The 22,767-nt window shown below is 44.2% G+C and overlaps 1 protein-coding gene across 1 annotated transcript; it reads right to left on the bottom strand.

Moving 5' to 3' along the window:
* Positions 1 to 2,975: 2,975 nt before the first annotated feature.
* Positions 2,976 to 18,755, bottom strand: ARHGAP25 (Rho GTPase activating protein 25). The gene is made up of 12 exons (XM_015811296.1): positions 18,695 to 18,755; positions 13,616 to 13,815; positions 10,818 to 10,905; positions 9,163 to 9,282; positions 7,789 to 7,996; positions 7,342 to 7,474; positions 7,027 to 7,100; positions 6,719 to 6,840; positions 6,103 to 6,305; positions 5,916 to 5,949; positions 4,709 to 5,348; positions 2,976 to 3,376 (listed from the first exon to the last, which is right to left on the bottom strand). The coding sequence occupies exons 1-12, from the start codon at positions 18,753 to 18,755 to the stop codon at positions 3,154 to 3,156; spliced, it is 2,106 nt and encodes a 701-aa protein (XP_015666782.1). The 3' UTR covers positions 2,976 to 3,153.
* Positions 18,756 to 22,767: the final 4,012 nt, after the last annotated feature.

The following is a 22,767-nucleotide window of genomic DNA, read 5'->3' on the forward strand; positions in this document are numbered from 1 at the left end:
TCCTTGATTAGTTTCCATCCATCGCTTCTTGTTCTGCCTCCTGGTGTTTTGGAGAATAGGTTGACCCCCTCTTCTCTGGAACACTCCTATCCTGTCACCCCTGGTCATTCTCTTCTAATGAAGTATCATTTTGCTTGCCTTATTTTGCAAAGCACAAACACACACTGAAGGTGTAGTGCTACTGCCATTGTAAAGGGAGACAACTCTCTTGGGCCTTTCCCAGAGAAAGAGCCCCATCCAAAGTCTTGTTGAGCATGTGAAATCTGTAGAAGCGGTGAAAGTAAAATGAAATAACAGGCCATGGTCTTCAATGGACAAAAGCAATGGAGAAAAATGGCATTGGTGGCCGTGGCAAGAAGTTATGTCTGAGGATGCACAAAGAAATCATAAATCAAACCTTTATTGTGGTCATAGAGCAGCGTATAATATATTGATTAGATGGAAGCTTCACCTTTTCACTCCAAACTATTGTTCATGGTAGAGGGAGGGAGGGAGGGGAAAGGGGAGAGAGGGCAGACAGGGAGGGAGGGAGGAATTATAGCTGTTCTTATAAACTAGATAAAAATAAATTGTAAAAGGAACCCATATAGTAGAAAAAACAGATAATTCAGGAGCGAGTGGGGCCCTCTTTCAGCAGCTATTCCCATTTCCTAAGCCAGCATCGGCTGTCCAGGCATCAAGTCAGAGGGCATGTTTTCATCCCTCAGCAGATGTTTCCAGATGTCATGTTTGAGGAAGGTCAATGCCCCCTCTAAAAATATAACCATTAGCAGCTCAATTTTCCACTGACTTGACCTTCAAGCCTGCAAGCCCTTCCTTCCGTCAGCTTCAAGCAACCCTCAGGCCTTTTCGCTGGTGGAGACTCATCCGAAGAGACCAATCCCGCTTTGTGCAATGAAGCCCCTAACTAAGGAAGTGGAGGAATCTTCCATTTATGCGAAACTGACCCCACTAGCCCTGCTTCAGAGCGCTTTACTGCTCAGCCAAGCTGATCGACGTCATAAAAAAAATATGTACATAATAAATGTGAATGGTTCTACTGAAGGATATTTTTTGGGAAATAGCAGCAAAGCAGGGTGTGAGATTTTTTCCTCCCCAGGACTGGGGGGGGGGAGGGTTCCTCCCAAAAGTTTATACTCAGCCACTGCTCTGCCCAGTTATGCAAAGTGACAAGGACTTGATGTGGAATGTTACTTGTCATGTCTTTTACGTGCCTTTTAAAGAGGACTGGACAGATTGATGGAAGATGTCAGGGGTTGCACCAAGAAATATCTCCTTCCATGTACAGATCACATGGACAGAGAGAAAGTGGTTTATGTCCCAGATTCACCTTCGCTGAAATTTAGCAGTTTGCAGAAACTGAGCAAACCTATCCCTGCTCTTTGATGGATATCTAGAAGTTAGGCTTTATTTGACCTGGTGAAAGGTATTGTACGCTCTTGGTAGAAAAGTCCTCACTAAGTCACTGATCTTGCATCGGCTGTTAGCATTCTCTTATTATTTGTTACATTTATTTGCCTCTATCTCACCATGGAGGCTACTGTAGGCGGCAAATAAATTTAACAGATTTAGCTGTGGGTCTACTGTATACTATTCCAGGCTACTCTCTATTCTTATTCAACTTTTTGTGGTTTTGTGGACAAACCTAAATGCTATCACCAAATAGCATCTAGACCAGTGTATCTCAACCTTGGCATCTTTAAGATATGTGGGCTTCAACTCCCAGAATTCCCCAGCCAGCCACATTCTGGGGAATTCTGGGAATTGAAGTCCACACATCTTAAAGTTGTCACGTTTGAGATTTAGATCTAGTTTTAGACCTGATCTTTAAAAAAACCCCAAAATTAAGCAGATTAGTCCTAGTTAATACTTTAATGAAACACCACTAGAACATGGCAAGACTTTAGACTGAATTAAAAAAACTATCTCAGAAGAGAGAATTGGCAAAGCACTGGTGAAATGACTTCTAGATAATGCCTTGAATTGATGAATATGTGCTGACAATTTGCTAGACATTCAGGATGCTCTTTGGAGTAGATGTGAAATCAAACTTGGCCATTCGATGTCAAATCTTCTGCTCCTGTGTTCAACAGAACCAAATGCCCACAACCAACACTCACACAGAGGGCCGTTGCTAACCCCCTTGAACTGGTTCGATGTTTATAGATTTCTATTGCCTCTCAAATCATTCTGGAGAAGCATCAGATACATGAGGCTGTTACATCAGGCTGCTATTTTCTAGCACTTATTTTTTGGTTTGATCCTTCTGAGGGGTGTTCAACTAATGATGAACTTCAGCACTGTTGCCAAGATAAATACAAAGACACTTTCGTGAACCAAGCTTGGAGCTTGATATAGGACTTATGTTTTCCCTGGCCAGCTTAGAACATAGAGCATAGAATTCTAGGGCTGGAAGGAACTTTGGGGGTCTTCTGGTCCAACCCCCTACTCAAGGGCAGGAGACCTTATTCCATCCCGGACAAATAACTGTCCAATCTTTTCTTGAAGACCTCTAGCGATGGAGTCCCACAACTCCAGTAGGCAAGCTGTTCCATCGATTAATTGTTCTCACTGTCAGGATAAGCAGGAGCAGCTCAAGACAGCTTACTTTCTGGAAAGGGAAAACAGACGGCACCCCAATTACAACCTAACCAAGAGTTCTAACGCCAAACCACCAATGTCATTTTGGCATCCAAGAACCACCTGTATAACCATAAATGATCACAAATGGCGGAGCACGTAAAAGCTGGAGTGGATTTATCACTGTTTCTCCCTTGCAAATCTCAGGCCAGTCAGATGCCAAAATAGCTTCCTTATATTTTTCTCTTCTGAGCCCACTCAGTGGCTGGTTCTATCAAGCAGGGTCACAGGGCCAAAAAATGTCTGGAAGGATTATGAAAGGTCTGAACTCTGCACTGCACTGCCAGAAACAGAGATCATACGGAATGCAAAGAACAGAACAGAAAAACATAAAGTTTACTTATTTAAGACACCTTTGTTTTTGTTTTTATCATTCATAAACGGGAATAAAATTTCTCAATTGAAAAAGTATTATACACAGAGCCGCCAGAAGCAACCATCTTGGTGAACCCGCCAGGGGTTCTGTACCGACTTACACAAGTGTAAGTGCAACAGTCCTTTGACAGAAAGGAATCACAGCTGGCTTGCACACTCTGTCCTCTGCTCAATTCTTGTGGGCAACTGACCGGTGGACTTCAACAAGTCTTCGTGGTGTTGGTTCTCCTCGTTGACCTCCCTGGAATGTTTAAGGTTCTGGAGCTCAGATTCCAACTCTGCAGATTTAGCCTTTTCTTCTTCAATCTGTTTATTAAGCCTCACCACTTTGGTCCAGACTTCAAAGTTTTCCTTCTCAAGGCTGCAAAAGGAACAGCAAAGGATATCAAACCAGGATTCAAAGGAGCGAGTCCCTTACTCCTGTGTGGAGAGGAGGACAGAGGCAGAAAAGCTGGGGCCACCACCCGTGCTCAGTAGACAATTTGACTCATAGAATGTCACCTCCTGGGTCTTGGACCTAGATGGCATAATGATTCTCAAGTGGAATTGGGCAATGGGGACCCATTCTGACAACACCGGCAAAATGCACAACAAAACATGGCATTTAAAATCTCTAATTTTCAGTGCATCCAGTTTTGCTGCCTCTGCAAAACGTAATATACTAATCTTACACTCTTGTTTAATATCATGCCCTCACATATTGCAAGCACACACACACACATTAGTGAAATGAATGACATCTCTCTTACATTGCATTAGGTCACTGAATTATCTGGTTCACATATAATGTTAAAGTGGAATTTTTAAACCATGGTTTGTTGAACCTGCCCACAGTGGCTTGATTTACATATACATTATAATGACTGTGGAGCCACAGGTTCTGCTAAGCTGAAACCAAACCACATTGTGGCTTTGCATGATGTGTGAACCAGTCTTCTCTGAATGCTACATGGGTCCTGTCCATTTCTTCAGAGAAGAAACATGATACTGATGAGTGATACTGATGAGTCAGGCCTAGTTTCCCACATAAACCATGGTTTCCTTCTGTGCTAAAACAAGCAGCAATTCACTAAAATCTCTGTCCAAAGTTGTAACTCAGGTTTGGTTGAACATAGAGTATCCCAAATACAGCACCTTGCAAATGAATTAGGCTACAGCTCCTATAATTCCCAGCCAGCATTGCCAAGGCACAGAATGGGGAAGGATGCAAGAAGTCACTTTTAGAAACAACTTCTTCCCAATCTCTAAAGCAGGGGTTCCCAACCGGAGGTGCTTGCAGCCCCTGGGGGTGCGAGATGATATTCCAGGGGGTGCAAAAACTTGGATTTTCAAAATTATAGTGTATATGCATAATTCGTTGCTGTTATTTCGAACTTTTTGTAAGGGGTGTGAGAATATATCAGAAGTATTCTAGGGGGGCGGGGTATAGAAACGGTTGGGGGGCGCTGCCCTAAAGAGATGCATGGACGACCAGTTGGCTGGGATGGGATGATAGACTTGGAAGAGCCCTGGAGTCCAGAACTTGTTCCCTACTGGAATCCAAATTAAGACCCTGCACCAAAATGCCTGCCCTTTTTTCAGCATTGTCATAAATTTGAATGGTCATTAAATGAACAGTCATATGTTGAGGTCTACCTGTAGAGCTAGTTGGTTGGAGAAAGAAACGGAATCAACCAAGGTTGATTCTAATTACCTTCTAATTTGCTCCTCATGGCTGTTTTTCTGTGCCATCAGCTCCTGTTTCAGCTCCGCAATCATCTTCCTAAGCAGTTCAGGGTCTTCTGGATATAAGTTGTCTTCCTCAAATGAGAGCTCCAGAATCGTAGTGCCATTTTCTTTAGACCTGGGAGAGTCATTCATTTGTAAACATGGTCCAAACTCCTCTCTTAGTTGGCCTGAAGAACTGTTGTCAGCCTCCCTTGTAGGACCCTGCCCCAAACTGCGTAGACTGCCAGAGTCTGAGGCTTGTGTGAAGCCGAAAAGTTTAGAAATTCCATGAGACAAAGTTCTTTTGTGACCTCCTGAGGGACAATTAGGACTGGGCTGGACCATGGAGGAAGAGGAAGAGGATGAGGATGACCAAAAGTTGCTACTGAAAATGTCTGTTTTGTCCATGTTTTGGTTTCGCCTGTTGGAAGAAAAGCTCTCAAAGCATTTCCTGTTTGGAAGTGTCTGAGTCCTCTTCCGCGCAGTCCGTGTCTCCAGAGCATCCCTAGACTGAGGTTCTTCTTTATCTTCTGCTGATGGAGCCAAACCATCACTTAATTCAGAGCTAGAAGCTTCGAGATCATCTTTCTGAAAGTAAAACCAAGAATATGAGAGAATATGAAGCCCTATTAAGACACAACAAAGCAGCCCGGCTGATTTTCATGCCCCAATTGACACTTATGGAAGAGGCTGTCTACGTTTAACACCAAAGGGGCATCTAATCACTCCCGCAACTATCCCTTTAAATCCTTCCATTCCCCACTAGTCAGTTAGAACTGAAGAAGCTTCTTGGATGGGAAGCAAAGCAAGTGAAGTAGTCTCAAGTTGCCATTGGGAGCTGGGAAATCCCATTCAAAATCCACTGTTGACGGAGCCAGTTCAACCGTATCTGTGGCCAAAACTGTATCAAAAGGGAAGCGAACTTTATCTTAAAATGGCCAACAGCTAAAGGTGACTTTAAGCTGCCTTGCGAGGACTCAAGGGCAACACCAAGAGGATGTGGCATTAAAAACTTTTTTTTTCCAGACATGTCCATGGAAACCTATACCCAACTAGCTTCCTTTGTTATTTTTGCACCAGTCAGTTGAAACATATTTGTTTATTTAGGTTTATTTGGAGGCAGGGCTTCAGGGGCTGTGGGTGTCTTAAGTTTTCATGCTCCAAGCAGTTATAAAATAGTAGCTTGATTTCACCATTCTTATTTTTGCTAGCTTCTTTGAGCGCCACCTGTAGGCCAAATGCAGGAACTGAAATCTCAGAAATAAGGGGTTTTTAATTTGTACATGACTTCAATCGGGTACAAAATGACGTTTTTGCTTACATGGGCAGATGCCCTCACCCAGGTGAACCGCAGGATGAAAAAGCCGGGCGGACACTCACAATTTGCAGCAGGCTCCTATTCTCCTTCCAGGCCATCGATGGCCTTTGTACAGCATCCCAGCCAACGGAGCTGCGTAGCACTGGAGCTTTCTTGGAGCTGCTTTCTGAGGGAGGCGGAGGAGGCCTCACATCCTTGGCTGCTGGAAAGAGCTTCTCGTGGTCACTGATCATGGTCGTCATCACTTTCTGGATCTGGGGAGTCCCTGCAGGAGAAACGAGGAAAGCACAACAGGCATTGCTTTTAACACACAACAGAGCTGGCATGTAAATGGAAGAGGCTCACAGCTTCAGTTCCCCTAGTCAGGCTTCTGAGAGCGGGGAACAACCCCTCTGGCCAGTCTGGAGAAACTGGTTATGGAAGGAGATCTCCCAAAGGTGGATTGTGCTACCCAAAGTTTTAGGTTACAGGTAGTCCTTGACTTCCGGTCAGTCCTAGAGGAGATCAACCCCGACTGCTCTTTAGAAGGCCAGATCCTGAAGTTGAAACTCAAATACTTTGGCCACCTAATGAGAAGGAAGGATTCACCGGAGAAGAGCCTAATGCTGGGAAAGATGGAGGGCAACAGAAAAAGGGGACGACAGAGAAGGAGGTGGCTGGATGGAGTTCCAGTTTCACCTCTCATAATAGTCACTGGATCTTCCATCTGGGGTCGGATGAGGTTCACACCAAACACAGTTGCCAGATTCTCCACACTCATCTTGTTGGTGTCGGAACTCTGCTGGACTTCATGCAGGAATCTGTTAGAATTGAAATCAAGAGTCCATGTCATTGCCTGGATGCACATAACTTGCAAGGGAGGAACAAATAAGAAAGGGATAGAAACTGGGGCAAGAAGCAGAAACCTAACCTAAATCAACAGCCCATTATGAACCCGTGTTTTGCTCTTTGGTTGAAAACAGCAAAGTTTTTAAAGAAGAACCTACCGGCAGATGTAACTGAGAAGGTTATAGTTGTCCTGGGGTAAATGTGCCAGCTGCTTCACTAGCTGTGGGTGACCCTAGAAGAATACAAGGATGGTTTTTAATTGTCACATGATATGCACCGATGGCTGCCATGAAATTCCACTTTATTTAAATTACTAGAGTTCAACCTGTGGCCAAGCTGGAGCGATGGGGAGATGGACTTTGGCCTCTCTCTGGGACCCCGTGGTGGGCGATCCCATGACATTATCAGAGTGGGAGGAACCATTTCAGGAGGATCATCAGTCGCATTTTGAGAAGTCTGTGTGATTTTAATACCTTGCCTTCCTCAGACGTTAGAAGCTGACCACACAAGAGAAAACCCTCGTACTGGCTCCAAGGGATGACCGGCTCAGGCAGTTCTCGTAGGTATAGTTTGAGCAAAGAAGCCACAGTGTGCACATCTGTATCTCTGTAAAAAAATAAAAATAGAATGAGTCAGACATTGCAGGAAGTAATTGTTCCATTTTAATCTACAGGTAGTCCTCAACTTACGATCACAATTTCTGTAGCTAAGCAAGACATTTGTTGTGAGTTTTGCCCCATTTTATGACCTTTCTTTTCACAGTTGTTAAGTGAATCACTGCAGTTGTTAAATTAGTAACACGGTTGTTAAGTGAATCTGGCTTCCCCATTGACTTTGCTTGTCAGAAGGTTGCAAAAGGGGATCACGTGTGTGGGGGGGGACACAGCGACCATCATAAGCTTGAGAAATGCGCCACCTACTGGTCAAATGAGGGTCTCTCGCCAGCATCAAATGCATCCCGCAGTTTCTTCACCAAATTGTCTTGGCCAGGGAGTCGGAAAACGCCCTCTTCCATCAGTCCGTTCTTCCTGATGAATTCTGCACACTTCTCCACCAAGATGGGAACCTGGTGCTGTCCAAATCTCTGTTCATACATCATGGTGTCCCCCAGCTGTTGTCCAAAGACCACTGGAAGAAAGGAAGGAAGGAAGGAAGGAAGGAAGGAAGGAAGGAAGGAAGGAAGGAAGGAAGGAAGGAAGGAAGGAAGGAAGGAAGGAAGGAAGGAAGGAAGGAAGGAAGGAAGGAAGGAAGGAAGGAGTTTTCAAATACTTTTTCAATTCTGCAGACCAAATCCTTATATGAAGCCCTGTTAAAAATTTCAAGTATACTAATAGTGAAATAATAAAAGTATGTTGTAAGCTGCCCAGAGCCATTATATCAGTGAGATGGGCAGCATAAAAATCTAATAAATAACTAAATAAAATAAAAAATTAAATATCATCAAATTCTGGAATCCTCTAGTCTTGATACTATCCCTCTATTGATGCAGCCTAGGACTGCATTGGCATTTTTGGCAGCTCCATTCCATTCCATAGCATACCATTCCAGAAACAGGATAAATTGAGGCAGGCGAACCCACTAAATGTAGAAGCCACATAATCTATTAGGGCAGAAAGGAAAATTAAGCACCAGAGAGTTTGAATGTTGTCCCTCTATGCTTGATATTCTGTCCTTTAATCACTTCCCAGCTCATCCCATTCTACCTGTTTGATGGCTGCTGATGCCCTCCCTAAATAAACATCCATCTGTATTTATTGCTAGATGAAGCAAGCAGCACACAGGCTGGCCCTGACTATGCTGCCGTGATTAAAGTTTGTAATTTTCCAATCCTCCCTTTGTATCAAGCTTATTTATGAATCAGAGAGTTGCAGAAAATAATTCTCAGGCTTTCCCCCACAAAGCAGGAATGAACCACAGAAGAAGCTCAAAGGAAATCTAAGAATTAAACTAAGTCCCATTTCCTGAAAAAAGTTAAAAGTCAGATCAAGCCCTCTTCCAGGTAGCTACTTTTAACCAGGTCCTGCTATTTTATGCAAAACACATTTCCAAAATCAGCCCATCTGACTCCTTGAGACAGATATTGTACTGCAAAGATGCCTTGCAATCCTAAACGTTTGTATGAGATCCTAACTTTCAACGTTTCCCTTGACTTCATCCCTGGAAATTTTTGCCCTAAATTCTTGTCCTGGCAATCCAAAGCAATCCATTCTCTGGCCTGTCCAGTTGGTGTGGATATTATGGACACAGACTAGACGTTATTTGGGTGTACCCTATATAATTCTGGTTGTACTTACCTCCTAATGGGGAGCCAACCACTCTTCGGAGCAGCTTGACCCATTCTTCCATGTCAGCCTGAGAATTCGCCATGAGCACAAAGGAGTCTGGTCCATTTCGAGTTTGGTCTGCTGAGAGCCCTGTAAACAGGGGGAAACAGATGACTTTTAAGATATATTTCACAGCAAGAAAAAATCCGCACAGTACACTTTCTAAAGAAGGGGCCTAAGTGTTTATAAATACAAAAAAATGGTTGAGATATAAAGAAAGAGGAAGATAGAAAGCCAGGACAAGAAGTAACGGATGGAAACTTATCAAGGAGAGATCCAACTACTACTACTACTACTACTACTACTACTACTACTACTACTACTACTTATTATTATTATTATTATTATTATTATTATTATTATTATTATTATTATTATTATTATTATTATTGAATTTATATACCGCCCTATCTCCCTTACGGGACTCAGGGCGGTGAACAGGTGATAATAAAAACCACGATAAATATACACAAGTTTCTGTTCTAAAATTAAATTAAATAACAGGCCTGCTCTAAAAGTACCCCATACAAAACCCCCACTAAAACATAATCAAACTACGCCAGGCCGGCCGCACGGAATAGATGGGCCTAGAACTAAGGAGAAATTTCCTGACAGTGGAAACAATTAATGGCTTCCCTTCAGAAGTTGTAGGTGTGCTCCATCACTGGGTGTTTTTAAGAAGAGATTAGATAGCCATTTGTCTGGAATAGCATAGGGTCTCCTGCTTTAACCATACTACAAAAAAGATGTTGAGACCTTGGAAACAGTTCAGAGAAGAGCAACTAAGATGATTAAAGGCCTGGAGACTAAAACATATGAAGAATGGCTGCAGGACTCAGGTTTGGCTAGTCTAAAGAAAAGAAGAAATAGGGGTGACATGATAGCAGTTATTCCAGTATTTGAGGGGCTGCCACAAAGAAGAGGGGGTCAAACTATTCTCCAAAGCACCAGAGGGCAGGACAAGAAAACATGGTTGGAAACTGATCAAGGAGAGAAGCAACTTGGAATTAAGGAGAAAGTTCCTAACAGTGAGGACAATTAACCAGTGGAACAGCTTGCCTCCAGACGTTGTGGGTGCTCCATCATTGGAGGTTTTTAAGAAGAGACTGGACGGTCACTTGTCTGAGATGGTACAGGTTCTCCTTCTTGACTAGAAGACCTTCAAGGTCCCTTCCAGCTCTATTCTATTCTAATTCTTTTCATTTCTGATTTTATAATCAGCAACACAGTAATTTCTACTTCTATAATTCCATAGTTTCTCTCTTTCCCATAGCAAGACAAATGATGGAACCACAAAGCACTTGGTCTCTCACAGCCCTTCAGAATTCTTAGTTATGGCTTAGTAGTTAGTAAACCATGATTTACAGCTATGTCTTGTGCAAGCACTTATAGTTAAACAAACCACAACAAACCGTATTATGCACACAATTATAGTTTGCTGAATTATACACTAAGGACAGAAATCATTTTCCACTGTTTTGTCATCAAAGAAGGAGAAAGGTTATGTCAGCTGTCCTGCTCAGCACAGTTTCCATATCCATGCAATTAATCACGGTTTATCCAAGCATGTGTTTGCTAGTCCATCTGGACTAGCTCAATGTGCAATTCAGTTCCCTGTTACTGACCTGGGATGATTTCAAAGATAAATTTTCCAGCTTCATCGGACCCAGAAGCCACTTCTCTGATGGTGCAGCCCTGAAGTTGTAATGAACCCTAAAGCCAAACGGTTGCAAAAGATCAAAAACAGAAGGCTCTCCATTCTTTCACCATACTGTGATCTCTGCTTTTATAAAGTAAACATAATTATATTATACACATAATGCACTGCAAGCATTTCACAATTCACATTCATCTAATAAGCCCAAGAGTATAATGTATTAAACCAATCTTTAAAATGGTTAAATGTTAATATACCACATATAAATCTAGCAACAAATACATGGGATCAGATTTGGGGTATCAGAAGGGACCTAGGATCACCTAGTCTGACCCTCTGCAATGTACAAGAAACTATTGTTGAAGGAAAAAATCTTCATCAGGGTTCAGTCCAAGGAGTGGAGCAGGCTAATTAAAAACAGCAAAGGTAACACTGGGCTGCGTACAAAGGAGAAAATGAAGGAATGGCAGCTGGATAGTTTTGAGGAAAGATGTGTGAATGGATTTGTGATGTCCATTTGCCAGCATATAAAGGCACATCTCATGGAAGAAAATCAAGACAACACCTTGTATCCATGTGAACATCTGGACACTGCCAGCGTTTGGGGTAGACAAGATGCTTCATGCACTAGGAATAAGGCACCCTCTCAACTTGTTGGACCGTTCCTTGCAGATTTCCTTTTATATCTTTTCAGGGAAGGCTTTCCCCAAGTCGAACAGAACGGCTGCCACCATTCCAGAATCGCTGGAGCACCCTTCTTTCTTCATCGCCTCTCCGGGGCGACTTAGACCCATTCAGGGTCCCCTGGCAGGGCAAAATTAGCCGCGAGGGTGCTAAGAATCCTCAAGTCAGCAACCGGTCACTACCGCGCAAAACCGGAAGTCCCAGAATCAGCCCTTTCTATTTAGCCACAAAGGAGCCTGCTGACCCCATGAATCAGGCCGGTCATGGGGCAATCCAGGAATGTGCCTTGTGACTTGAGAACAGAGGAAACTCAAGTTCCTTGCAAGCTCTTATGGACCAGAGCAGGAGGCAAAGCAGCAGCGGTTGAGCTACCCTAGCTGTAGGAAACCAGAAACAGGCAGGGTTGGGTGGCAGAGCTGAGGGGCAGGACTGCAGTGGCAAAGCAAGAGCACCGGTGAACTTCTGAGAAGGGAAATTTACAGACAGGAAGCAGATTGAGGGGGAGGGAGATGGAGAACAGGATGCTCAAGCAGAGCAGAGAAGAAGTCCTCCAGCACCCTGGGTTAGAGGTGCCAACTGTTGAGCAGACTCTGTTCTTCAACACTTGGTTGCTCTCCTGAGACAAGAGGTGAACACTCATGGGTCAGGGGAGTAAGGATGGCATCAAGGAAGAGCAGCTTTTGAGAAAGCTGCCCTCCATCCAGAAAAGGTATAGGTCAGGGGTAGGCAACCTTGGCTCTTTTATGACTCCTGGACTTCAACTCCCAGAATTCCTGAGTCAGCTATGCTGACTCAGGAATTCTGGGAGTTGAAGTCCAGGAGTCATAAAAGAGCCAAGGTTGCCTACCCCTGGTATAGGTCATTAGAGAAGAAAAAGATAAGGATCAGATTAGGATGGTCCTGCTAGACTCCAAATGAATTGACTTAATTATGCAAACTAGTGGTGGCACAGTGGTTAGAATGCAGTACCATTCAGTTTTCACTGAATGGTTGGGTAAACCAGGTAGGTAGGATCTTCACAGAGTGACTCTTTAGAAAGGGGTACAGATCTTGTCTTGCAATCGTGGGAATGCAGAAAGATCCACTAAATGTTTTAAAAAAGATGTTGGAGTGCAGAAATAAAAGGCTTTGGCCTTTTTGTTACAAACAGCATGCATTTGTGCCCGTTTCAAATTAAAGGTTCATTTCCTTGTGAGAGGGAACAGACTCCAGTGCCCATCCCCTTCTCTGTTTTCAGAGTCACAAGCTTTTGGTTATCACGGTGAAAGAATGAGATATTCAAACACTGAAACTTTGTTCGTTACATTTCAGAACTCCACTTCAGAAGCCCAAATGCTTGGCATAGTCTGCAAGAAAAGACCCGGGCAACAGAGCTTGCTTAATTGATTGTCTAGGGCTAGGCCAAACCTAGAATCAACCAGTAGCATGGAGAACATCAACTGAGAATAAATGGCATGATCATGAATCTCAGTTCCAAAAATCTGACTAAATATTGCACCCTGGATGTAGCCCAGAACCTTCTTAAGCCGAAGGATGAAACTTTATCATAGATAAATCATCCTCTACAAACACTAGACATTTGAGGAGCTCTTTCGTAAAGAGATGGGCCAGCTCTTCCTTTGACCAGAAGTTGCCTCCAGAAAATAGAAAACATAGACAACATTGTCGAGACTTCTGAAATGTGATTTCTTCAACTCTCTGGAGTTGGTGCAAGAGCAAAATGCCTTGAAAGCTCTAAGAATTAGAGCAGCCCATCAAATTCTTTCTCCTGCATTCTTTCCTTTCCAACTCCTTACAATCGGTAATTGGCCACCCACAATGCTAAAAACCAGCAATTCTTCTTTCAAACTGAACTAGAATTGAAGTAGGAGGTTGCGATTCAAGGTCCCTCTATACTTTTCCTGGCTTACGAGAACTTTATTGGCCTCCTCTGCAGAAGGTAGAAGGTGCATTTCTATGCATTTTCAGTGATTCCAAACCCTTTCCCCCCCCCTCAGCCTTTCCATCTCTCCCATCGCCCCAGCAGCATAAATATGCACCAACGTCAAGAATCCTCCTCCTCCTCCTCCTCCCTAATGTTACCTGAGGCTTCAGATCTTCCTCTTCCTTGTAATAATACAGGTGTTGCCCCTTCAGCACGAAGTATCTCTGCTGCCAGTTCTTGACAATGGATCGCTGCTTCTTCAGCCAGCCGGCTTTCAAGGGGCGCTCCAGAGGATTGGGGGGCTGAAGCCAAGTGCTGGAGCCTTTTGCATCAACAGCCATCATGCTCTGCGAGCGAACTAGGGGGAGAAGTGCAATGTGAGCCCAGAAGAAAGAGCAGCACCAGAAGAACAAGCAGAGGACAATCAAGGGACGACGTCCGGCCCAGAAGCACATGAGGCTTCCTCGATAGGAAAATCTGCCATTGGGTCTCCAGAGCCAGACCCAGAGAGCAAAGCTGGTTTTTTGCTTTGCTAAGCCCACTGCCTGTGGCAAGGAGTTTCCTTCAAAGGAAGCTCTTTCTCAGAGTGGACTTCCTTTTTCCTGCGTGGGCGGTGTGCTTTACAAATAAGAACATAAGGCATCTTCTTTTTGTCATTAAATCTGCAGAGGAACCCAGGGGACCCTCGTTTGCGCAAACACGGAGCAAGAAGTACGTGTTGTGTGGGTGGAATACACCGAAAATGCCTGGACTGTTCCTACTGCATTTATAAGCTGTCCTCAAGGAAAAGATAGAATTCTTCACCTATTTTAGATCTTATACGCTGCACGGTTAGTTTTCAAAGAGCAATATCTTGATGAAAACACACCTTGGGGAAAAACAGAAGTCCTACAAGAGCAAAAATATAAACAGCAAAGAAACAGAAGAGGGAGATGAAAAAATGGGCACGTCATCTAAAGTCCATGGGTGGGAACTGCCTACATCGGAAAGTCATTTTAGTCAGGGTGGGTGTTCAGGGTGTTCAAGAAAGGGCAGAGCTGGGGACCTTCCAACTTATGCAAAACCTCAGTTGCAATAGAGCAGAAGGCTCATGTCTGAACTGCTGGGGGTCTTAGTGTCCTTTGAGATTGGCTTTCATCTTGCAGACATTTGATTACCATGCCAAAGAGCAGCAAGAACCCAAGAAAGCCTCAGTGCTAGAATCAAAGTTGTCCGTTGCTTGCAACAGAGGTCTCCCGTTGATCCCATCTCTTTCCTAAGTTCTTTGCAAATTATTATGGCCTTTCTAGAATGTGAAATCGGCTTGGAAGAACAGCACCTTGGCTACTTCCAAAGTACACAAAACAGTTATTGGCAAGAGAATTCGGGAGTCCCTCATCCTAGCCATCCTTAGAATTAATGGATAAACTTAAAATCTAGTTGCTGCCATTTCTGCAACCTTTCAAAAGTCTATGGAGGTTCCCAATCGTCCAGGTCTTGGTTATCCCAAAGGTGCTTTTCCAAAGGCAACTGGACTTCCTTACCTTTTTCCTTGAAAATGTTTCCTTTCTCAACCAAGAAGCTTCTTCAGTTCTGGATGAGAAGCAAAATGTTTTGAAGGGAAAAAAAGCAAGAATGGCCTGGATGGTTGAGAATCTCCATAGAAAATTAAACGATAAACGTAAGCATTAAGGCACCTTGGTTGATAGTTATTAAAAGTTCAAAAGAAGAAAGGCTTTAATTTTGCCACTGTGACCCTCCTCTGGCTGCTGCTGCTGGCCACTGGAGAGCTGGTTCTTCCATTTTTGACACAAGGGAGGCCTCTACAGTAAACACAGCCACACGATCAGTTTTTATCACACTGCTATGATTTGCCATCTACGGTTGTCTCTTTGAGCCTTCCAGCTGCCACACACACACACACACACACACACCCTGCAACAAACCTAAAGTTTCCGCTGCTCATTGACTTTCGCTCTCTGCATAGACTGGCAGACAAACTTGTTGCAAGAGGAAATTAGGTGGAAATGAAACTTCTGGGGAACTTGTGGTGTAGCAGCTCAGAACTTCAGCTGGCTGTGTGGAAGAATTCAGTTTTGCCCCAAATGCTGCCATTTCACTCCAGCTGAGTTCAGTTCAGATCCAGCCAAATAAATCCCTTCCTGAAACCCTATATAATAACTCTTCTCAAGCAAGAAAAATCCAGGGGGTCTCTAAAGAAATCTAAAATGTGTTCCTGAGTGCTCTCTGTTGGCTGCTGGTGGGTGAGGCAGGAGGAAATGGAGGGTGTGAATTTTTTTTTTTAAAAAAGGTTTTGCCTCTTTCCATTTTGATTCATCTCATTTCTTTGAGGAGTTTAGTGCAAACAACACACTTCTTGAAAATGGGGATCACCAGACTCTGAGATTGAAAGAAGGCAGCAGCATCCCGGGTCCGTACTGTTGGCAAGTTCTACATGGAAATCTCCATAAAGTCAAGTTATCGGTTTCTCTTTTTTATTTTTTTCCTTTATTTTTTATATTTTTATTGAATAAGGTTGCCAAAACAGAGGTGAACCATTTCTTTTTGGATTTCCAAAGACTTAAAAATCTTAAAAAGTTAAAAAGTCTTTAAAAATTTAAGTCTTAAAACTTCAGTCGTATTTGCCTTAGGGTCGGCTTGCTGGTCTTCTGCGCACAGGAGGCCACAGACCATGTTTTCTGGATTTAGGCTCCAGTCAACAGGGGGCAAATGCAGAAGACATGGAGCTGCATCACATATAAAAGAAGAAGCAGAGACTTCCGGCTGTTGTTTTATGCTCCAGAGATAGGATTGCTTTTTCTTTCACTTTCAACATGTGAAAATCTGTAACACTGATTTCAAGTTTTATGATTGGAAGAGGAGTTGAAGAGCCCAAAATAGATTACAATAGTCATGTTGAAAGAGTCTGAACTTGTAAAGGCTATGTCGCATTTTGATTTCCCTCTCCTGCTGTAGAAAATGCCGCAACAAAGCTCAAATGTCTACCCCTGGGTGTTTAAAATCTGAACCTTTTACAAGAGTTTTGCAAAGCATCTTAGAGGGGATTAATGGATTGTATGCAAAGATATTGTAGGAGGACAACACTCCCCCCCCCAAGAAAGAAATATTTTGGGGAATATTAAAAAGCAGAATATTATACTTCCCCAAAGGAATAATGAAAAATCTTAAGCAAAGACAGCCCCAAGTCTCCCTCCCCCAAGCAGAAACCAAACAGGCCAGCTTTTAGAAATGCAGATTTGATAATCCTATTCAGGAAGGTTGGAAGCTAGAAGCTGATGTGATTAGAAAGACAAAGACCCCTAAAATCTACAAACTCTAAAGACATGACCTTTAGGGCATAATAGGATTAACCCACCACCATCAAAATACCAAAAGGACATGCACAAAAACTCAGGTCAAAGTTCATGCTATAGGGACAGGAAGAACAACTCCAAACACAAAAGCCCAAGAAGGTATAAAAACCCACCACTCCCAGCAACATGTGGTCAGCTGCTCCAGAGTCTCATGTCTTGTGGTCCTGCTCTTCAATAAACTACAATCTTCTTTCTAAAGCAGTCTCCATTTTGTTTATTCCTGGCTTGGACTGGACCCTGATGAAGATTTTCCTTTCAACAATATATTATTTCATCATAAATCTGAAGTGGGCTTTTGCAGAAAACCTTTGAAATAGTCCAATGGTCACAGGTGATTTAAACCTGAAAACTAACCACTTTTGATTTAAGGAATCACAATATTCTTTCTACATAGATTTATTCTCCTAGTTCATTGCCTTTCAAAACCATAGTGTAAAACTGCACTAATCTACAACTTACCGGTTAGTTTTCTCCTAGATGGAGCTATGTAAAAACTCCCAATCACATTAAAGCAGGGGAATTTGCAAGTGTGGGGAATTCCAACTTTTGCAACAGTACAAAAATCTTTATTTAGAAAAAAGTACAAGGAGAGCAAAAGACCTCAAGTAGTAAAATGAAGATCACATGTATTTCTTCTCTAAATGATGAGGAGAAACGCTGCCCTGGAGGGTTGGAGGGGGAGAGAAAATGAAAATGGGAGGGGAAGTTGGAGGGAAAAGGGAAGGTGTTAGAGAACGGTAAGTCAACAATGCTTGACCATGAAACCTCTAACTTCTCCAGAAGGTTCTTGGAAGCAGAGCAGAGCCTTCCCTGCTAGGCTGAGGAACAGTGAGCTAAAATGCCTCTTGAATCACAAAGTGCTCATGATCAGATCCTGTCCACTGGCAGGTGCTAAGACCTAGTACAGCAGGGATCCTTGGGGAAAGCAACTTACAAGATCAGCACTCATAGAACCTGTTTCCTGCAGGACCATTCCTGCTGTGTCCCTTTTCTTGAAGACTCATTGAAATGGCATCAGAAGGCATTGAGGGCCAGAGATTTTGACTTAACTGCTCAAAACAAAAAATGCGCTTGATGTTGACACCTTCAAAAATGGAGATTTTGCTGGCTCAACGGGAACACTAATTCAACAGAGATGCTATGGCACAAATGATTGATCCACCAGAAACTTCAGCCTCCAAGCAAGATCGCCCTAACTGCAGATTCCCCTCCTGTTTCAATACACCTTCCCTTATTTGACACAGTCTGAAAAGTGGTTGAAAAAAAAATGGATGCAGTCAACCTTGCAGGGTGAGGGTGGATGGGGGTTCTTTCTTGGCAAGACAAGACAAGAAAATAATGATTTGATGGGCTTGGATGGTGCCACCAAGAGCCCTCTGGCTGTTTTTCTGCCAAGTGGGCATCACAGAAGGGTGGGGGTGGGGAAATGGCTCCTTCCAGCTTGTGAGAAAGGAACGCTGGAATCCCACAGATTCTAAATCTGCATGAAGTCAAAAGCCAGAGCAAGACCTCGCAAGAGCAAAACCACCTGCCTGCAATACGGAACTGCAAAAGAACTGAGCTCAACTGGGTGATGCATTTAAATCAGAGCCTAAATTGGCCTATCACTAGATACAGCTCTTTGTCTCAAGGGGCAACATTTGCCTATTGCTAGGAGGAGGGCTGGACCTCAGCAGAAGCCTTTCAAAACCCAAACCAGCCCTGAGACCCACAAGAGGCAGACTGTGGAAGGAGGAGAGGAAAGCCTTGAGTAGCTCACCTGGGTTTAAATCTCTACACAGCCTGGAAAGGGAGCAACTCCACATTTTCACAGCCTTTACACACTGAACCCGAGGACAATGTCTAGGGCTACTCCTTGACTCATTTTTTAAAATAAGAGAATACCTATTTTGGACACATCCCTCTTCAGATGGAAATCCCAGTGACGAGGAAATTTGAGAGACATCCCGGCTCCAGCTGTAAGGTTTGCATCCACACAGGGGCCCGTAGTGTGGGTCCTTTTTCCTGCTCCAGAGTATAGCACCGGAGAGATGTTTTTCAGTTGACGCTTTGAGCTTTCTTGAGAAAAGCAAAGTCTCGTTGGTTTGCCAACAACTTCCGCCTACACAGCGTGGGATCCTCTGTGACATACAGATAGTTCTCTCTTGCTTTCTTGTGGTGCAAAGTTAGTTCCCTCACCTTCCAGATGTTAGTCGGACCTCAGTTCATTTCACAGACAGGAAGAACCTGGTGGGGTCACCTTCATTTTTGGTAGGTCTTTGGTTGCATTTAGCTCCATGTTCTCTAGAGTGTTCCTCTGCAAAACCACAGATGTGCCATGCAAGGCACCCGCCCTGGTGGCTGAACACATGGGTGCTGCTGTCTCACCAGCTTTGAGGAAGTGAGCCTTCCGCATGTGAAGCTGGTGAACTAAAGCCGGGGGGGGGGGGGGGGGGGGGGGGGAAAGAACNAAAAAAGGGGGGGGGGGGGGGGGGAGAGAGTGGGGAAAGAACAGCTAGAAAGTCTTTGGAGTGTTTAGTCTGCTCGTCTCAGCCCACAAGGTTGGGAATGACTAAAAGGCAGTGATGCTCTAAGTCAGAGGTGTCCAACATTGGCAACTTTAAGATTTCTGGACTTTAACTCCCAAAATTCTCCAGAATTCTCCAGCCAGCATGGTTGAAGTCTTAAAAGTTGCCAAGGTCGGAGACCCCTGCCCTACATCAAGTTGCCACCATCTCCATCTTCTGGTCTCACTTGGTCTTTGGGTAGAAGAGCTGACTGCGTGGGCTGTAGACCTTTCACTTCCACTGCAAGGCAACGTAAGACCTTGGCATGACGCATTAGTCACAAGTAGGGCAAAAGTGGGAGGGCTGGCAGGCCCCTTAAAGAGTCAAGAGTAGATACGCATTGACCAAGTACCTCCATGGGGAACCTTCCCTACACCACCGACCCAGGGGAGATTATCGGTCTAAAAACATCCCTTCTTCAGAGCAGTGTTCCCAATTCTGCCCACTTGAAGATGTATGGACATCTTCAAGATGTAGTGAGGTGGAAACTACATCCTGTATTCTATTAAAACACCCGTAATGAAAATTTAAATTTATAATCCCAATTGCTTCTCTCCCAAGATCCCTACTATCCCTTGAAACAATCTTTCTAAATAGATCAAAAATGGTGACAAAATGCTTATTGATAGTTTTAACCTGCAGGAATCTGCTGGTGCCTTCCTCAGTTTTCTTTTTTGGATAATTTATTAACTGCTATATAAGTTTTGTTGGTTGGGTTGGTCTTGGATTGGAAAATAATAAATAAAATTACTTCCTTTTTTCCTTTAATAGTCACTTGTTGCAAGTCTATATAAATCTAACGGAATTTTACAGCACTGTTGCACGTTTAGTTTTGTTTACTGTTTACAGTTTGCGCTGCTCACAGCACCTGCCGTCTCGTTGCACCCACGTTTTACAAACCTTGGAAGTGAGCCATCCATACCGGTAGAAGCTGAAAGAAGTCCGGTTCACACAACTCAATGTGCCAATCAAGGACGGTGCAGATGTTGTGGCTTGCAAAGCTGATTCACACTGCAATGCTCTTCTGGGAAGTCTCAGCCAGCTGCTTCAACTGACCAAGTTGAAACCCGCCCTTTTCCCAATATTGCATGTACAAATAATTACTTTAGATACATTTTATTTAATAACATTACAGTATATAAATAGGGTAAAATGCCTTTGTACAATATTTCACATTTTGACAGTCGGAACAAAACAGCAACAAAAGAAATTAAAACCCATATAACTCAAAGATTAGCCATTGGCAAGGGTGCCTGCTGGGTAAGGTCAAAAAAAGTCAGGTTGGAGGCCACAACAGCACAACTGAAGCGCCACCTGTTTGCAACACGCACAAAAAATGCAGGTTTTGACTGCACCTGTGTGGCCCCCCCCTCCTGACTTTTTTGAACCCACCCTGCAGACTCTCCTGCTTTATGGGCATTTGCAAAAGAAACAATACAGCCATCAACATCCCTTCCTCAAAAGGACACTGCACAGAGAAATAAGCACAGGGCATGGGAAGAGGGAATGGAAAGGGAAAAAGAGAGAAAGAACCAGTTGCAGTAGGAAACCATTTCTGAATGGAGCTAAAGGCTAGGAAGATACATGGTGCTCACGTAGCTATGCTGGCAGGACTAATATTGCCAGCTTAGGTGCTGTCTACAGGAAGCCAGTGGTGCCCTAGACTAACTCTGCCAGTATCTGGAGTTGTTTAGCAGAAGGAGATATGCCGGGGGGGGGGGGGGGGGGGGGGGGGGGGGAGAAGAGAAAAGGGAACCTGGCTAGAGGATGCTGGCTTTTTCACTTATAGCAGGGGTCTCCAAAGTCGGTGACTTTTAAGACTTGTGGACTTCAACTCCCAGAATTCCCCAGCTAGCATGTGCTGTTGAAGTTCACAAGTTTTAAAATCGCCAAATTTGGAGACTCCTAAGCTACGGGATGTAGAAATTTCTCCAGTGCTCCACAGAGTCCTGCTTCTTCTTCATGAGGCATTTGGAGGCCTGGAGGCCTTCAAGCAAGCGTCAAACAGAAGCACATGAGAACATTATCCAATGTTGAGGTTCCTCAACCTCAGCAATATTCAAGATCTGGGGGCTTCAAGATGCTGAGGTTGAGAACCCGTCTTAAAATGCTGCATTTTGCCCCCCACAGTTTAGGCTGTTTGACAGGGTGGGATGAAAGAGCTGACCGGCAACGGGTGCCCAACTGCTCCACACGTGCCCCCTGCCTACCAAACAATCCACTGTCTACATCAGGGGTAGTCAACCTTGGCTCTTTTATGACTCGTGGACTTCAACTCCCAGAATTCTGGGAGTTGAAGTCCACGAGTCATAAAAGAGCCAAGGTTGACTACCCCTGGTCTACATCTATCTGCAGTATCACCACCAATCCTTGTGTCTGGCCTCAGAGACCGCACAAACACCGTCACATGACGGTTGCTCAAGAAATGGGGGGCCAGGGCTTGGATCCAGGTCCTACAAGGCTTTCTAAAAAGATGCTGTACATCATCCTGGGGCCTCTTCTACCAAGTGGCTCTCTTCCGATGTTCTCTTGACGCTGTCGAAATCCTTGTTAGCTCCCTTGCCTAACGATACTTCCAGCCCCAGAGCACAACGAGGGTGTTGATGGTTGCACGCAAAGCAGCCTGGGCAGAACAGATAATGTAACCTATCTTCCTTATCAAGGACAAGATTCAGTTCAAAGGGTTCATCTGCATGTGTGAACTTACATCTGTTTGGTCTAAGCCCTGCTTTCAGACGACTTTAGCCAGAGCCTTTTTGAAAGGGTAAACTACGACACTCTCTTCGCTTCCTGTACTTATTTTTCTGCTGCATTTTGGTATCAGGCCACGCTGTGAGTGGAGGTGGGGAGAGCACCTCTCCATTTATTAGAAACCCCCCCCCTCCCCAAATCAAACAAGTTTTTCTGGAGCTGAGTAAGATGGATGCCAACCATGGCAAGAGTCCTGGTTCTGCTCAGGGGGATCCCCACTGTAGCTGCCTTCTGGCCAGCATAGTTATTTTCACCTTGATCAATATGCACCCAAATTCTGCCCCTACATCTGCCAGCTCACTTCCTTCCTGCCACGCCTTTCCTTATATAGACACCACCAGAAGCCTCCGTCTACTTTAAAACAGATTTCCCCAGCGTTTCCGGCTTTGCAGACTGGGGGAGGTAGGGAGAGGGGCAGGACGGGTTATGGGGAAAAAACAAAATGAGACCCCCACCCACCCCCAGGAGGAGAAAACCCCCAAGCACAGCTCTGAAGGGAAGGCTGCATTCTAAAACACTCAGCCAAGTCGGTTCCTTTGCGCCCCAATTTCTTCCGAGCGAAGCCCCCTCTCCTGTCTGCTTGGACACAGACGAACTGTCCCCCCCCCCAAGCCATCGACACGTCCCCTTTGATGTGGAAGGAAGGAGAAAGCGAGAGAG

This window comes from Protobothrops mucrosquamatus, unplaced genomic scaffold (assembly GCF_001527695.2).
Source record: "Protobothrops mucrosquamatus isolate PMUCROS unplaced genomic scaffold, P.Mucros_1.0 scaffold_50, whole genome shotgun sequence".
In the NCBI taxonomy this organism is placed as follows: Eukaryota; Metazoa; Chordata; class Lepidosauria; order Squamata; family Viperidae; genus Protobothrops; species Protobothrops mucrosquamatus.

What these genes read in the sequence shown, in the direction of transcription:
- ARHGAP25 (XM_015811296.1), bottom strand. Translation starts at nt 18,755, where the DNA reads ATGTCTCTCAAATTTCCTCGTCACTGGGATTTCCATCTGAAGAGGGAT. An exon ending in CTTCTCAGTTACATCTGCCG is followed by an intron (nt 6,841 to 7,026) that starts GTAGGTTCTTCT and finishes CAATTCTAACAG; the next exon opens with ATTCCTGCATGAAGTCCAGC. An exon ending in ATAGGAGCCTGCTGCAAATT is followed by an intron (nt 5,950 to 6,102) that starts GTGAGTGTCCGC and finishes TTTGGCCTACAG; the next exon opens with GTGGCGCTCAAAGAAGCTAG.